The sequence below is a fragment of the Camarhynchus parvulus genome, chromosome 2 (genome assembly GCF_901933205.1).
Source record: "Camarhynchus parvulus chromosome 2, STF_HiC, whole genome shotgun sequence".
NCBI lineage: Eukaryota > Metazoa > Chordata > Aves > Passeriformes > Thraupidae > Camarhynchus > Camarhynchus parvulus.
In genome coordinates this window covers 94718275-94735422 of record NC_044572.1, presented here as the reverse complement: position 1 = coordinate 94735422, position 17148 = coordinate 94718275, and the positions used below count along the sequence as shown (strand labels likewise).

Sequence of the window (17148 nt, the reverse complement as noted above, 5' to 3'; positions counted from 1 at the left end):
AAAACAGTATGAAATTGTTTAAAGATACATTCTTTCATATCTTGCCCCCCATCTCAAACTGAAAATTGAAATATTACAACTAAATCTACAGCAGAAAAAAAAACCCTCAAAATATGCATCATTTCTTTTTCTACTGTTTTCAGTCAGCCATAGGAAGCCAAAAGCACTGCAGCTAGCCAGACGGATTCTTGGTTGCCCTCAGCCAGGTCTAGACAAGCTGCAGCACACCATGACCATCTCTCGAGAAGAGCAGTGCCTTACAAGGAGGTGCAGAGCACACCAGAGGGAAACAAGAGGAAAGGGGCAGGCTAGCTGGCCCAAAACAAATTCAATAACATATTTTGATGGGTCAGGGAAAGAAATTTGTTCTTAGGAAGTAATGCTCACTTGCCACTGGCATAGTTAGAAGGGAATTGCTCATGCTAGCTATATTTTCAACATTTGGTAGGACTGGTGAGTCATTTACAGAGAATGAGAGGATCTAGCATAAATGGAAAGGCTGTTAGAAAAAAAACCAAACAAGTGGGTACAAAAGCCCTTGACATAAATAGAAGCAAGAAAAGAAAAATAAGGAAGTGCTCAGAATTCTGCCCAGTCCATGCATTTTTGAGATAAACATACAAAATCTCACATCTGTTACCTTTACTTTCAGAATTTATTTTCTTCTTCCAACCTGGAAATCATTTGTAAAAGCTATATTCCTTTTGCCATGGGACTCCACTGTCACATCAGACTGTGACATTTCTATGATTCTCCATCTTACCAGGTACTGTATTTGCGGGGTGCTCCATGGCAAGAAGGAATGATTAATTTTTCTCCATGTTCTCAGAAGGCTAATTTATTATTTTATGATACTATATTATATTAAAGAATACTATACTAAATTATACTAAAGAATACAGAAAGGATACTTACAGGAGGCTAAAAGATAATAATGAAAACTTGTGACTCTTTCTAGAGCCCCGACACAGCTTGGCTATAATTGGCCAATGAGTCAAAATTGTTCACAGTAGAAACCAATGAAACAATCACTTGTTGAATAAACAATCTCCAAACACATTCCACGTATAAGCACAACACAGGAGAAGCAAATGAGATAAGATTGTTTTTCTTTTTCTCAGAGGCTTCTCAGCTTTCCAGGAGAAAATCCTAAGCAAAAAGATTTTTCAGAAAATATAAATATAGCAACCAGGTATTTTATTGTATTGTATATCACAGCTTCTTTCCTTCTCTTTCTGTATACCTGCTTCTTGCTGCAAACTGACCAGATGCATTACAGGCCCGAAAATCCCATTTATTTGTTCCCTTGTTCACTCTGGATTTCGTTTTTTGTCTTTCTCCACATTTTGTTACAACTTTTTCCCTAAGTCTCTCACTCTGTAAATCCTTCTTTTCTACTTTGGACAAAATTCTAGTCTCTAACTCTTGTTCCAGTGTTTCAAGACTGGTCCCATGTTTTACATCTAATTTCTCTCCCCCATACTCTATCTATTATTACACTAAATCATTTTCAGCCCTAGCAGCACCTTCCAAAAGGATCCCTGCTTTCATTCAAGCCTGTTCTCTTGCCTCCCATGTTCTTCAATTTGTCATTTCATATCGCTTCTTGTCTCTCCTGTCATATGGTTATTCCCATTTCTTCATAATTGCCTGACTTTAAGGTGCTAGAAAGATTCATGATGGTAAAAATATCAGTGAAGAAAGCACATCATTGTTTCTATTGTCAGATTAGTTGGTGCTGAAGCGTCAAGATGCTGTCCAAATGTCACAGAGTATAATCATAAATTTTCTCTCCACTCAACAAATCTCAAGGAATTGGTACTAGGGATGCCAGCTCCATATCTTTGTCTCTTCACCTATTACTTGTTTCTAAGCAGATTTGAAGTGTACTCTGCATCCAGGACTTTGTAGAAATATAGCAGAGGCTCAGCCAGCCCCTAGATTATAAACCTTTGCTATGAGCCCATGTGAGTACCGATAGCCAGGGGGAAAAAATACCGTATCAAGAGAAAGTGACCCTAAAATGTTTGAGTGGTGTCTTCTCAATATTTCCAGTGAAGGGAAAGGCTCAGGTAGAATCAAAAGTACACTGTGCGCCAATACCCGCCTCTGTGGCTCATATCCCATGCAGGGTTTGTGTGCCTGTGACCCCTGGGCCATCTCTTAAGGATTAAGGAATGGTTGTCTCCATCTGATGAAGCGGGACAAGAGAATTTTTACAAACAAGCTTGTTTACAAAATGACATAGCATTTACACATGAGATTTCAAGATGAAAACCAAATGCAAGAGAAGTGGCACAGTAGCGAGCAAGGATTCTGGGAGACACCACAATAAAAGAGTTCTTCCACATTCCCTAAAAAACATCATTACTGGGAACATATCCAAAGTGCTGAGACACAGATTTCTCCAGCATAAGGAAAAGCCCCAACAAAACAGAGAAAAAACCCATGAAACAAAACAAACAAAAAAAAACCCAAACCAAAAAAAACCCCAAACAAAAAAAAACCAACAAACTAGAGGAATTAGAAATTGTGAGCAGTTGCAGAGTAACAGAACATGGTGGGATAGTTCACATTTTAGTGCAATGTGTGTGAACAGATTCTTTAAGAGGCACAGGTTGGGAATGACAGGAAGACAAACTGTGCTCTATTCAAAAGAGCAGCTTGAATGTGTGGAGCTTTGCCATGAGATGGCTCACAAGCAAGCTGAGGGTTTACAGGTCTGGATCAGAGGGAGGCTAGTGAGGAAGCTGTTGTGATGATCAAGGGGTAAAATAAGATGCAGTCTTCTTTAGCTGACTGAAAGCAGCCTTGCAATCAGGAAAAGATTAAAAATATTGATTTGACATGGAATTAGGATTTCTAAAACTCTGCTGCAATTGAAACTGGCAGGCAACAATCAAAACCTCTATTAGTATACTGATGGGAAAACTAGAGGGGTCTTGTGATAAGGGTCTGCAGTGTTCAAAGTTTTGTCTGCTAAGACCTTTTACTGATAAGGTATGTCCTCTGGCTTTTCAGAAGAGTCTGTAAGACTGAGGTACTGCCTGCGGTAGGAAGGTATTATTTAATGATCAATCAAGCGAATAAATTTGTTTTACAACAGTTCATGAGACTGTATGAGATAACCTGATGTTGGTGAGGAAGGAGGAAGCTTAGCCAAAATCACCTTTCAAAACATGGGTGATCCAGAGAGAACCTTTGTGACCGGAGAATGGAAAGCGTCACATTATTATTCAAAGATCAAGAAAGAGAATTTGGGACATTAGATGTTGGTCAGTCAGTCCTTACTCTCAGAGTGAGGAGCGCTGCTCACTGCAGTCTCCTGGAAGATTATGGAGAAATCTGCATATCAAAGTCATTCATAGGCATATGAACGATCAAATGATTGGGAGAAACCACAATGGATTTACAAAGGTAAAATCACACCCAACCCATTTCCTTCTTTGATAAATGAATTGGTGGTCAGGGTGTATTATTTGTCTTGACTTTCTCATTATTTTTGCATGATTTACAATCATATCTTTGTAGCCCACCGAAAGACATGTGAACTGGATGCATAGACTATAAGACTACAGAGTGCATGGAAAACTGGTTGGATTACAAGGATCCAAGAGTAATGGGTTGCAGTTTGAAATTCACTTTGCCAGATGGTTACTAGAGGCTTTCCTCACAGGTGGGTACTGGGACTGTTACCATTTCATATCTTCACTAGCTACCTGGATGACACACAAAAACACACTCTTATCAAGTCTGTGGATGAAACCAAATGTAGAGGAAGAAGATAACATGCCTAACAACAGGGTTGCTGTTCAGTGAGGCTTTAACTGACTGGGACTGATGAAAATTCAGGAAGTTCAAAAAAAACAATTAGAAATTCCGAAATCTGGAATGAAATAATCACGTGCAGCAGTATTGTCTGGGACTCACTGGATAGAAAGATTTTGAAGAAAAAAAAGAAAAAGATAAAAAGAGATCCTGAGGTTAAAAGTTTGAACATCGATCAATAGTGCAGCTTTGAAGCAGTAAATGTTTATTGAAGAGTGGGATATATTAGCAAGAACATAGCCAGCAGATCGAAATCCTCAGTATTTGGCATTTGTGACCACATTTAAAGTCTCTTGCCCAGCTTTGGTTTCCCAGTGCAGGAAAAGTAGCAACACTGGGGAGCAAGTCTAATGGAGGTAAATCAAGATAGACCCTAGAGAGATTTTTTAATAGGTCATTAAATATATTCTCTTGTAGCTGGGAACTTCTTTTCCAGTCCAGATTAATTCACCACATTTACTGTTTACAAGAAGGCATACACTGCTTTGTAATCTTTGTCCCAGCACTAAAGTACTCTTGAGATACTGAATCTGTACTTTGCGATGCCACTTCAATGTTTTCTGAAGTTGTCTTTCACTGCACCTGGCTGCCATGGGCGTGGATAGAGTACAGCCTATATCCAGCAGATATCCTGAGCCTGGCTCTTCCTAAACATGATGTAGACACTTTAAGCCTTATGAGGTAGCTTGACCTTGGCTGGATGCCAGGTGCCCAATAAGAGGCTCTAGCTCTCTCTCTCTTCTCAGGTGGTTAGGGGAGAGAAAATGAAATGGAAAGAAACCTCAAAGGTTGAGATAAGGCCATTTATGAAAGCAAAAGCAAAAGGCTCTGTGTGCACAAGTAAAAAAAAAAAAAAAACAACAAAGATTTTATTCTCTACTTCCCATCAGCAAATGATGCCCAGTTGCCTCCCAGAAGCAAGTCTTCAGCCTGCCTAGTAGTTACTCTGGAAGGCTAATGTTGCAAATAACAAATGTCACTTTATTCCTTCACCTTTTTTTTTTTCCTTTATATCTGAGCTGATTTCATATGTCTTGGAATATCCCCTTTATCGGTTTGGGTCAGCTGTCCTGGTTGTGTCCCCTCCCAAGATGCTGCCCAAACCCAGCCTTCTGTTGGTGGGGCAGAATGTTGGAGAGAGAGCTGATGCTGTGCCAGTGCTACTCAGCAGCAGCCAAAACACTGGTGTGTCATCAACACCTTTCTAGATATCTATGCAAAGCACAGCACTGTGAGCCCAGCTATGGGGAAATGAACTCTGTCTCAGACAGACCCAATATAGCCTTATTTTCAGAAAATCTGGTGATCAGTCTTATGGTAAGAAAGCCAGTCCCTTATGGGTTGAACATGTTAAAGTACACCTGCAAATTATCTGTGAATTTAGTTCAGGCATAACCTGTGGAGCTCTGAAAAACATTAGTGCACACATAAAAAGCAGTTAACAGACAAATATCTTAGGGAGGATGGGGACATGAAGGCAAATAAGCAAGGCTCTTTTTACTTTCAGTAATAACTGAATCATGCTTTATAGTATATGTGGATTCCATTTTTGTTTTCAAGATGTAAGATACTTCTTGCCTGAGAGTAAGGGAAATATACAGAAATATTTATAAAACATTTATCCCGCTTTTTATAGTCCAGAGGTCTGAATTGTATTAACTGCAATCTGATCTCTAACTTTCATAGCTCTGTAAAGATAATTTTGTAAATTTTTCACAAGAATAACTTAGATATTTGTTATATAATGCATCATTCCATGCTTGAGTGGAATAAACTGTGTAATATTTGAGCATTGAGCCACTGTCCTTAATAAACATTTTGGTCCAATCACTAATTGCATGGGCATTTTTAATCTCACCTAAACTGCATATGTATTTTCTTATCTGTTTTTTTTTGCTTGCATGAAAGTTAGAGCTCTGGGAAAGTATTTTGCATACAATGCCTGTCACTCATATCTATGGTTCTAACATGTACATGCACTTGTCCCAGGATGCTTTTGAGGTTTGTATTTGTGCAAAGAATAATTACCGACTCTTCTGTTTTTTTTAGAAGGGCAGAATTCTTCCTTTCCTACAGACTGTCACAAGGTGTTTGTGTTAAAGGATCACACAGCTACTTGAAGATCTCATTTGTTATTTTTAACCAATACCCTAACACCTATACAAGAGGGTCTATAATTTTCAAACAGGCTGTAAAGGGGAAGATTCCCAATATGTCTGGATTTTTTTAAAAAAGACAGGTACCAAGTCACTTGGTTACTCAGTCATTCAGGGAGAACACACTGAATGGGATCAAAATACTAACCAAAAATCACAGATTCATATACATATCTCCCACTATTTATTTATTTATTCATAGTTATATTTTTCCTCAGTCAGATGGGGTTCTCCTGTTCACAAGTTCTGACTGCATAACAGAGGGAGAATAATATGTGAGCAGTCAACTAAAGCTGTCATAATTTTGTATGAACAAGCTTTCACACAGTTGGAAAAAGCATTATTTTAAGAAATACTCAAAAAATTCATCATCACAAGCATTTCAAATATGCATGAAAGGGCAACAGAGGGCAAGAGAAGAGAAATTACCATGTCCTAGGGAGGTAAGTGTAGTGGGAATCTTCTTTTCTCTACCGGATATTTTTAGCACAGTTCATGTGGTATAAGAAAACAATAGAGCCATTGCAAAGGAGCAGAATAATGGATGTTTTCCTTATCCAGGTGAAATAATTATATAAAACTGGATTTACTTGACAGTCAGGGTTAAAGGACAGTTTCATCTAGAGAGGTTGTAAGTTCTTGTTAGAACACAGTTCTACAGAAAATTTCAGGTAGGGAAGAAGCCAGCTGTTAGATGGTGGCTATACCTATATCCATTTAAACTCCATCCTAAAATAGTCCCAGTCATACTATAACAAACAGGGCTGAGAAAACTCTGATATCTGTAACAATAAATAAGAATTTGAAAGAATTATTTTTAAAATAATTTCTTCCATATTCTCACTGTCACAAAAGGCTTTAAGAGCAACATATGTTCTGCGCTAAGTTATTTCTTCTAGTGAAAAAAGTTGTTGAACCCTTTATCCTTTATCCACTGTAGTCTCTGTACTCTTAGTTCTCATATGTGACAGTGTAATGCATCTCTCTGGATGTAAATTAACACAGTCAAAATTAAGTCAGCACATGAGGATTACTGTTGCTAAACTAAGCATAGGGGCAAGCTTGCTTTCAGTTTTAATGAGTACTAAGTTTCCCATCCGGAGTCAATAGGACAAACTGAACCTTCAGCTGTTGTCTCCCTGTATGTCTTTTTGAAGCAATTCCCACACAGCAATAAAGTTTTACTCATCACAAAAGCTTTCTACAGAATGTGAGGTAATTAGGTCTTTTATTAACCATTGTATGCTTCACTTTGCCCTAGTATTACCTAAACTGTGGCAGCCCTCACACACTGAAATATATACTGCTATTTACTGTTACTCTGGGTAGTCTTATATGTAAGCAAAGATAACAAGCTTTAGGTATAGAATGACAACAAATAAAATAAAAATCAATTTGTTGAGGCAGTGCTTCAGAGAAAGGAAGGTCAAACTGCATATGAAAAAACCCCAGGTCTCTCAATCCATTCCTAGCTAAAAATGTATTTTACATGCATGTGTACATATTCATATGTGTGTGTGCACTTTTGTGTATATTCACACACTGAAAACTAAAAGCATTTCAAAGAATTAGTTTTAATTAATTTAACTATATCAGCAGAAATGACAATGCCTTATGATAACTACTAATTACTAATTTATGAACTTAGGTTTTGATTGAATTTATAGCACTGAATATATGAATATGCTGAGCAAGGGTCTTTTAATACAGTTGATCTCACAAAACAATTTAAAGTATTTTTATTCCCATGGCAAAAATAACACTCCATTATTACAATGAAAATACTATCAGTCAGAAAGATTAGTTTAAAAACTTAACTTTTTGATATTTTATGAGTTTTGGAGCATTTGTCAATAAGACTTGAATTTCTGTTGATGCAGGCTTTTTTTTTTTTTTTGGTGCAGAATTTATAGTCATTATTTGCTTCTCCATGTTTTGCTATGTCATTATTTATACCATCTGTTGTATGTGATCTGCAGGGAACCAGCAAGTTAGGCAACTTTATTTTGCTGATGAATAGCAGAGATGACTCACTAAATAGGTTAAGCTATATGAGCTTAACAGGAGATTTTAGATTTTAGATAAACTTTGGTATGTGAAGTGTATTTTCATCATGACACTCAACATTAAGTACAATTAGTGGCTTTTATATTTTATTGGCAATAGGAAATAAGAAAAATAGATCATGATTATTTTAGATAAGACCATAAACATGACTAGTTTGGGGATAGATTTAAAACATGCATTCAAAATATATTTGTACATCTTTACTTATATTATCAGAAGTATGATTCATGTTGAAATACCTCAACACCCAAGAATAGTTGTGTTAACTAAGGGTTTGCACTGATTACTGCCACTGGTTTTTAAATGAACATAATGGTAGATCATGACCAAATCCAAACCAAACAATTCAAGCTCAATGGTTCTGATGTTTTTCATAAGCTCCACTCACGTGTTATAGGAAACAGTAGACATTTTGGTGTACTTATAAGAATATCAGATATCCTGATATATTTATTTGTTAGGGGGGAACAGAACCTCTGTAGATTGCAACAGGGATTATGATTTACAAACAATTAAAAGAGCTTCCCAGCACATTAAAAGTAGGCTTATACAAAGTAAGTTATGTAAATAAATTGATTAGGTAACATTCAGAATTGGTGTAAATTTAATGTTAAGAGGCACTCAAGTAAAGTCCATTCAGGAGAGGAATGAACTTTGCTGAAGTGAGTGACATAAGAAAGATCAGCCTCTTAGCTGAAATGACAAGGTATTTATTTCACTATGGAACACTTGAATTTTACTGATACTTGATTATATAAACAGCTGATCTAAATGCTTGTCTATCATCTGCCCAGCCAGCTAGTCTGTGTCTAACTACACTCACGATGGATATCAAAAATTCTTAGGAATTTATAAACTCCAAATGTGACTTAATTAACAGGTGGCCAGGAATCATAAAATTCTATTTTAAGCATTCTGACAGGTGAAATCATGTCAAATAAAAGAGTCCACTCTACTAAGAAAATGAATCTTTTACAAGGTATCATAATTTACTACTGTGATTTAAAATTGGGCATGACTCCTCATGATAAACAATCCTGGAACAATTGTTCAAAACAGTAAGTGGTTCCAAATCTAGAAACAATGCAATGACTCAAAAACATTCCTTGGCCTTTCCACAATATATTAAAAGAGGGAAATTGATTAAATTTCTTTAGTTACTTATAGCTGCTTAATGACAAGTCATTACACATGAAAATGAAGTATATTAATGACAAGGTTTTTTGAGTGTTCATTAACAATGGAAAGTTATCCTGGATCAAAGCAGACAATCATATGAGATATTTTTAAACAATGCTACCTGTGACTCTGCCTATTCTTGAAACCAATGTCACATCAGAAGGACATGAAACCACTTTCAGCTATTTCTGAATAAATCCACCAGTAAACAAGCCCTTTTAGCCTATCTTCTACTTTGACAGATTGTCCAAGAAACAAATTTGGTCAATAAAAACAAAATGTTCTCTCTAAAAGTTAAAAAAGTCACAGCTGACAAACACAATGTAACTTCTAAACAACTCCTTAGTTTCACGTCCTGTCTCTCTCCTCCTCCCACAGATCCAGCTTGCAAGATGCTGACCAGTAATGAGATACACCACACATCCATCACACCCACTGTCTCAGGGGGAGGTGAGAGCACACAGGCTCTCTGGCAAGGCTGTGTTCAAACTACGGGTATAAAACTCAGAGGAAGGCAGTGATATATATGATGAGAATTTATCGCTCCTAATACAGCTCCTGGCTTCCACCCTGCTGTAAGTAGGCTGAAGAAGTACTAAAACAGTGAACACCAACAACACCCGGGTACAGATCGTTCCCTGGAAGGGAAGCAGCCAAACAGACAGTGGTTTCATAGGAATATGTTACAACTGTTACACAGCAGCTTATGAGAAAGCTTGAAAACTGTTGGAAGGGGTCTTGTGCTGTTGCTCCCACAGGAACCAGTCGTTGTGGTGCCACTGGTCTACTTCAGTACCACGTGTTTTACACTTCTAACTCTCATAGTGCCCCTCAACATTAAATTTAAACCAACTCTGAATGTTACTCAAACTATTTATTTATATAAATTATTTTCTATAAGCCTACTCTTACTGTACTGGAAGGCTCCTTTAATCGTTCTGATTTCATATTTCCTGCAATCTCCAATGCTGCAGTTGTACATTTTTCTCCTCCAACATAAAATATATCACGATATCCACACCTTATGAATACATCAAGATTTCTACCATTTCTAATAGCAAGTAGATTGCATGTTCTAAAACCCAGATGCAAAATTAAAAGGGAAAAGGTAATAATAAATATTGCAAAGAACAAAAAGAAAAAAAATCATTATTGCAATTAGTGTACAATAAGAATTTACTCCACATTTTCCATTTATTGTAACTGCTTATATAGGAGTCCTAACTCTATAGCTTAGCATGAAGGACAAAAGAGTAGAAGAGGGAAAGTGGCATTTTATGAGATACCGTCTTTAAATTCAGAAGATTGGCTATCATTTAAACATATTTATAAAAAAACACAAACAGGGTCAAGATTACTGAGGTTGAATACATGAAGTGAGATATTCAGATTGTCCAGCTTCAATGGCTTAAGAAACTTCCGAGGATAGTTCCAAGGAAAACATTGCCATTGGCCTCATTTTTCTTAGGAGAGAGTCAGAACCAAGATGTCATTGCCTTATTCAAGCCAAATGAACTGAAATATGGGAAAAGCTGAATGTGGTTATGGTAGGCAGAATTTTAAAACAAAACTGAGTAATTCTTATTTTAAATTATTTTGACAGAGTATTTTTATTTTAAATTTAAAATATAGTAGAAATCAAAAACTTTGGAGTATGAACCCACCTCAGTTTCTGTTTCCTTGAGTGACATGATCAAGTTGTAAACACAAGAAGTAGTTTTACAATGTCTACCAAACTGTATTTATTGTATTTTAATAGAAAAAGGTTGCTGCTGACTTAGGTTTTAGTTCATGTACTTAAACTTAGCCCTGTGATATTTTGCAACTAGAAACATTGCAGTCATGCCAAAGCACAAAGAGGAACTAGAAAATGCAACCCATTTAAAAAACCAACAACCTGAAACCAATTCATTAAGTAACTGTCAAAGTGAAACAGCAAAGCAAACAAACCACATCAAAGGTGAAAATGCACAAAAATGTTAAATATTAAATTAGCTTATATATTAGTCATCTGAGGTATATAAGCAACACAGATAAGGGTTTTTTAAGAATATATGACTTTAATTTTGTCCCTTGAATGATAAATTTACAATGAAAATGACATGTCCACCATAATTTTGAAATACAATGTAGTTACCACCACTTTCCTGAAAATGCCTTTCCATTATATTTGGTTGTGGCAGAGGAGTAAATTTTACAAAAGATAAATTCTTATGCATATCCACCCTTAGGGGATTCATAATAAAATGACACATTTAAAATTAAATAAATATTGTTAAAAATTCTATAAAATAAACATTCCTCCTGGATCTCCTCAAACAAGATTTTCCTCAACATATTGTCTAATACACCACCTTTAAAAAAACAAAAGAAACAAACTCCACCAAACTAAAAAAATAAACTTTAAAAAACTGAAGAAACAGGATCTGTTTATTGAGAATGAGGCAAAAGGATACAATTAACATTGGCCTGATATTTTACCTCTTGTTCATTGGGATAATAACTTTCTCAGCGTTCAATATCGATGCCAGTCCACCCCGGGAACTTTGAGACCATTTGTGTTGGGAAGAGCAGATGCAGTGAATATATGCATGGCACCTGTGCCAACTTCTGGAGCATTTGTTGATCCTCTGAGGCCCCTCTCCCTCTGAGGCTCCTCTCCCTAAGGCTGTCAAAGATGCTTGTGTCTACTCCTCCAATACTTGCCATGGACAGTTCAAGTAGAGATGGTTTTATTTAATTTGGAAAAGGAAAAATTTGCTCTGCCATCTCTCTGTGCTCCCACAATGTGTACTCAAGCATTAGTGGACAAATATATCAAATAAATATCAGATAAAAACACCCAAAATATGGTAATGCAAAGAAAGTATATATTTTAGGGTATGGTCTGAGAGGATATTCAAAGCCTCCACTGTTGCTTCTAGAAATGTCAAGGACAATTCAGAAATGTCAGTTCCTTTACCGGTTTCCAGATTGTAATTGAAGGATCATGTAGCTCTCTCACTCTTTCTCTCTCTTTCTCTCTCTCTAAATAGGTCTATAAAGATCAGCTGGAAAGTGCAGACAGAAATTGTTCACTGGTTAGCTTTACTTAGAGCTACAGGGTATATATGTGCTTTGTTTTGTCTTATTGATCAATCTAGCTTACATTTTTAGCACACACAAACAAAGATCAGGAAAAATAAAAAGTTGATGAAAAACACGAACAACACAAATAAGGTTCCAATCGTGCAAATTTTGCTTCACTGGATAAAGCACTTCTTGACACAGTAATGTCCAGAATCCCCCTCCCCCAGAAAAAATACAGGACTGAGACTGAAGCCATTCTTTTTTTTTTTTTTTTTTTTTTTTTTTTTTTTTTTTTTTTTTTTTCCTTAAGGCTATACAACACAAAGAAATAAAGCATGGAAGGACACCTCATTGGGCTGAACACTCCATTCTTCTGGCTCTAGAGTGAGCCTTTGACAAAGCGATTCTGTGGTCCGAGTTATTTGTTTCATTGGGACAACAACAAGAGAAAGAAAAAGAGGAAAAAATGAAAGAGAGGAAAAAATAAAAAGAATAAGAAAGTCAATGATCCCAACAATAAAATCCAAAATTGACTTTACAATCACAGGTACAAATTGCTCAGGTCGATAATTTCATTTCTCCTAAAGATCACTGTTGTCTAAAACTAATTAGAGGCGCAGGTTCCAAGGAATTGTCAATATTCAAAGCAAATGTTGGAGTTTAGAAGGCTATCATTCTTCTACTGTGACAGTCTGACGGGGTGACTGAAAATATTGTCATGTGCTGCCAAGTTCAGGGTGTCATTAGCAATTGAATCCTTGCTCCGGCTCATGGATCTGTCTCCTATTTGGCCTTCTTTTATAGTGGAAAGACTAAGAAGCCGGAAAAGGTTGAATATTTCCACCCTCCCATGAGGTTACCCCTTTCCAGTTTGAGATGCACTTTGTCTTCTCTTTCCATGAGGAGCAAGACCCCATTGCTGGCTGCTTCTCTGGTGACGTCCTGATCCCCTGCAAAAGCTGAAATCACTGGGTAGTTGTTTTGCATTAAACTTACCTAAAAAGTGCAAAGAGACAGAATCTGAGTTTTCTCAATACTCTCAATGATTTTTTTGCCCTGTGCACATCACTAAACTTTTGTACAGGTCAGAATCTAGGTTGAATTAAGCTAAGGAAATAGGCAATGCATGATTTCTGTCATGTATACAGACCCCTTTAAAAATAACCCACAACCTCATTCTTCAACTTCTGGGTTTTATTCTTTTTTTTTTAATATGAGTCTTGAAATGAGCATTTGAAGAAAAAAAAAAAAGAAAAGAAAATGAAATGAAAGGAAGGACAACATCTTCTTTCGATTAGAACCCACCTGGATGGTTTGTCTGTTATAGACCTTGACCACGTGGAAACTGAAACTATATATCCCTTTTCTTGGTGCTACAAATATACTGGAAGTAAGATCAAAATGGTTGCCAATATTAACTAATACCTGGAATGCAAACAAACAAAATAGAACAAAGAAAAGGAGAAAGAGAGAAATCAGACTCCACCTTAGAGAAGCACCAGTAAAAATTTGACATGAGCTCAATGACCAACATAAAGCATAGTCAAAATGGCATTTGCAGCACAATTAAAAGTGCATGGCAGGGGAATGGAATCAAGCTACAGAGGCATTTAAAAGGCATCAGAGTTAATAAAGCAATTTAGTTACACAAAAATGATCTTCAAAGCCTGTTAGATGAAGTGCAAATGTCCACACTGAGCTGCCAATAAAGCAAAGGTGGCAGAAGGAGGAGGGGGAGGAGTGTGAAATGGAGGGAAGGAGGGAGGGGGGGAAAAGGTAGGAAAAAATACCAAAAGTCATTAGCTCATAATGGAAATGTATGTTTTTTAGATAACACTACTGAAATCAGAGCTGGCCTCGAGTTTAATAGGGTATAGAACTAAAACTGCTCTACAGAGAGGGGCAAAGGAGGAAAAATGATGCTCAGCAACAGCAACATCTGCCAGCTCAAGTCTCTCGGTCCCTCTGGAGGGCTGTGCCGCTTGGCCCACACGCTCCTCAGGAGGCTGCGGTGGGCCTGCTCCTCCTCCCCGGCAATAATCTTAATTTTTCATATATTTCAATGGTTTTCTTGAAACAAAACAAAACAAACAAACAAAAAAAAAAAAAGAGGCAGAGTCGAGCACTCCGGCAGATGTGCAAAACCTCGTTCGGATGCGGCGGCCGCACCCTGCCGATCCCGCCGATGCGACAGGGACCTGGCCTCGGCTCATCCTCTGGCGCCTTGTCCAGACTCCTGTGACAGGAGCAGGGTTTGGCTCAAAGGGCACGGGCAGGAGAAGAACCTGCGGGTCGGTGGCGAGCGGGTGTGCCCGAGCCGGCTGCTCCGCCGTGCCCACCCCCGGGGCACGCCCGCCATACTCCGTTTGCGGGCTAAAACTCTGCTTTAATGAAAAAATGCAAAGCAGAAAAAAAAAAAAAGGAAAAAAAACCCCATCGTCCCTCACCTCCCAAATCCCAAGCCTTTCCTCCCAAACAGCCAACGTCTACAGTTCCTCCCACAAAAGGAACAAAAAAATTATTTAAAAAAACCTAATTGTGGGACCATCGAGAAAACGCCTTCAAACTCCTAGGATCTGCACATTGCCGGGTAAAGCATCGAACAAATACTATATATTTAGCAAGTTGGGGGGTTGATTTTTTTGTTGTTTTGGGGTTTTTTTCTACTGATCTAATTTTATGAGATCTCGTATGAGACGAATGGCTGTGCAAACTCATTAGGAAGGACAGGTAGACAGATAAATGACAACCAGACAGGACAGGTAAGAAAAACAAAAACAAACAAACAAACAAAAAACCCCAAAAAACCAACAAACAAACAAGACCAGAGAAAACAGTCTGTTATGCTAATTTTGGCTGACTCTGCAATACTACTTCAGGAGCCAGAAGTGGTAGGAAAAAAGGAAATTTCACCGCAAAAATAAAGTGAATGGACGGGGTTTGGTCTCCGGGAGAGGAGCGGCGCGACGAGGCAGGGGCAGAACAAGCAGAGCAGGCTGTTCGCTGCTCTGCCCGGCGCATGCCGTGCGGGATAGCACCATTCCGATATAGCCCGCCGGAGACACCGTTTGCCTCGTCTGATAACGCGGGAAACACCCTCTTCTTCCTCATCCCTCCCTCCCTCTGAGAGATGCTGTGACATTGCTAAATGCGCTCCGAACAGGCAGATCCGGCGACTCCTCATCGGTACATCTCTGAATTTGCACCGAAGGAGGGATGCTCACGCTTCCCCCGCGTCGTTCCTGGCTGGCCGAGGCAATCCTTGGCTGCAAGGCGCCCCCGCACGCGTCCGAGACACAGACTTTTCACCTTAAATCTCTTTCCGTACTAGCGATTGTGACCGGACAAGAAGGCAGCGTGTTCACCCCCGGTACCACCCTTGCAAAGCCCCGCAGCTACCTAAAAGAACTTTCCAAATTCTTTCTGGGCCGTTGAGACGTGAAGTTCCTATTGAGCGGGTGGGTCGGGATTAAGAGATGGAACGGGAACCAGGAGGAGAACACGCGTGCAGCCAGGGGGAGGCAGGGGCGGGGGATGCCCGCGCAGGACGCGGGGACAAGGGGTAGCGAAGGCGAAGCAGGCAGAGCCTGACCTGGTCGAAGTAGATGGTCATGGTGCGGTTGCTCATCTCGGAGGGCTCGTGGTTGGTGCTGCGGGTGGCCGAGAAGGCCACCTTGGCGCTGCCCGAGCGCACCGAGATCCCCAGGGAGGAGGTGATGGCGCCGTCGGCCGAGGGGCTGGAGTCGCAGACCACCAGGCACTTCCCCTCCAGGACGATGGGCTCCGTGTCGTTCTGCGCCCGCACCGGGCACCCGGCGGGCAGCAGCAGCAGCAGCAGCGGCAGCGCCGCCGCCAGGCAGCAGGAGCAGCCGCCCGCCGGCTCCGGCAGCGCCCCCGCCGCCGCCGCCCCATGCCCGGCGCCGGACGGCCGCCGCCGCCGCTGCGGATGGCCGCCGCCATGCGGGCGGGCGGGCGGGCGCGGGGAGGCGGACGGGGCTGCGCGCCTGCTGCCGCCGAGGCGCCCTGCGGCCAGCGCTTAGCGGGACGGCGGCTGGGCAGCGGCGGCTGCGGCCGTGCCTTCCTCCCCTTCTCCTCCTCCTCCGCCTCCTCCTCTGCGCGGGGCGAAGGAGCCTTCTCAGAGGGCGGGCGGCACGCAGCAGCCTGCCAAGGGGAAAGGCGGCGGTGAAGCACGGCAGCGGGCAGGCGGGGAGCCGGCGCCGCGCCGCCCGGAGGGCTGCCCCTCCCCGCCCCCGGCGCCCCAGCGCGTACAACAGGTCTGGGAGACACCTGGCTGCCCGGTCTTCCCTCTTTCTCGGGTTCCCCAGCAGCCTGCCGTACTCTGAGGGGGGAGGAGGGGGCAGCGCTGCATCCCCTAACCCCCGGCGGAGCATCCTGCGGGTGCCTCGGGCAGTCGCTTTCCTGCCCCACAACCAGTTGGGTCTCCAAAACCCGGCTCCAGTTCTTCCCACAGCCCCACTATTAACTACATCTGCGAGCCTGGTTTGTATCCGTCTCCTAACGCCACAGACACCACGGAAGGAGATTTTACTCTTGTTATAAGTAACGTGCCCTCTCTCCCCTCGATGGAGCTGCCCGCCCCTCAATCTGTAGAGTTCGCTGGCGGCCGGGGCGCCCCGAACCCCGCGCTCCGGCCTCGGCCGGGCTCTGGAAGCCGCCGCCGCCCTTCTCCCCGCCTGGGGGCTGCCGCGCTCGGGCACCGATTTGTACTTCCCAACCTTCTGCGCCCCAAACCAAGCTAGCATCACTGCTGCCGACCCCGACGACTCCCTAAACTCGCGAGAAGGAGGCAGCCGGCTCAGATATCCCCCGGTTCCCACCCCGGCATGCA

General features: G+C 40.8%; 1 protein-coding gene across 1 annotated transcript; it reads right to left on the bottom strand.

Annotated features, from left to right (window-relative positions):
- Positions 1–10222: 10222 nt before the first annotated feature.
- On the bottom strand, positions 10223–16227 carry CBLN2 (cerebellin 2 precursor; the record flags this gene model as incomplete). Its single annotated transcript, XM_030964236.1, has 3 exons — positions 10223–13295; positions 13605–13724; positions 15892–16227. Coding segments are annotated over 3 exons (654 nt in total), but the record flags the coding sequence as incomplete, so codon positions are not given.
- Between the last annotated feature and the right edge of the window lie 921 nt (positions 16228–17148).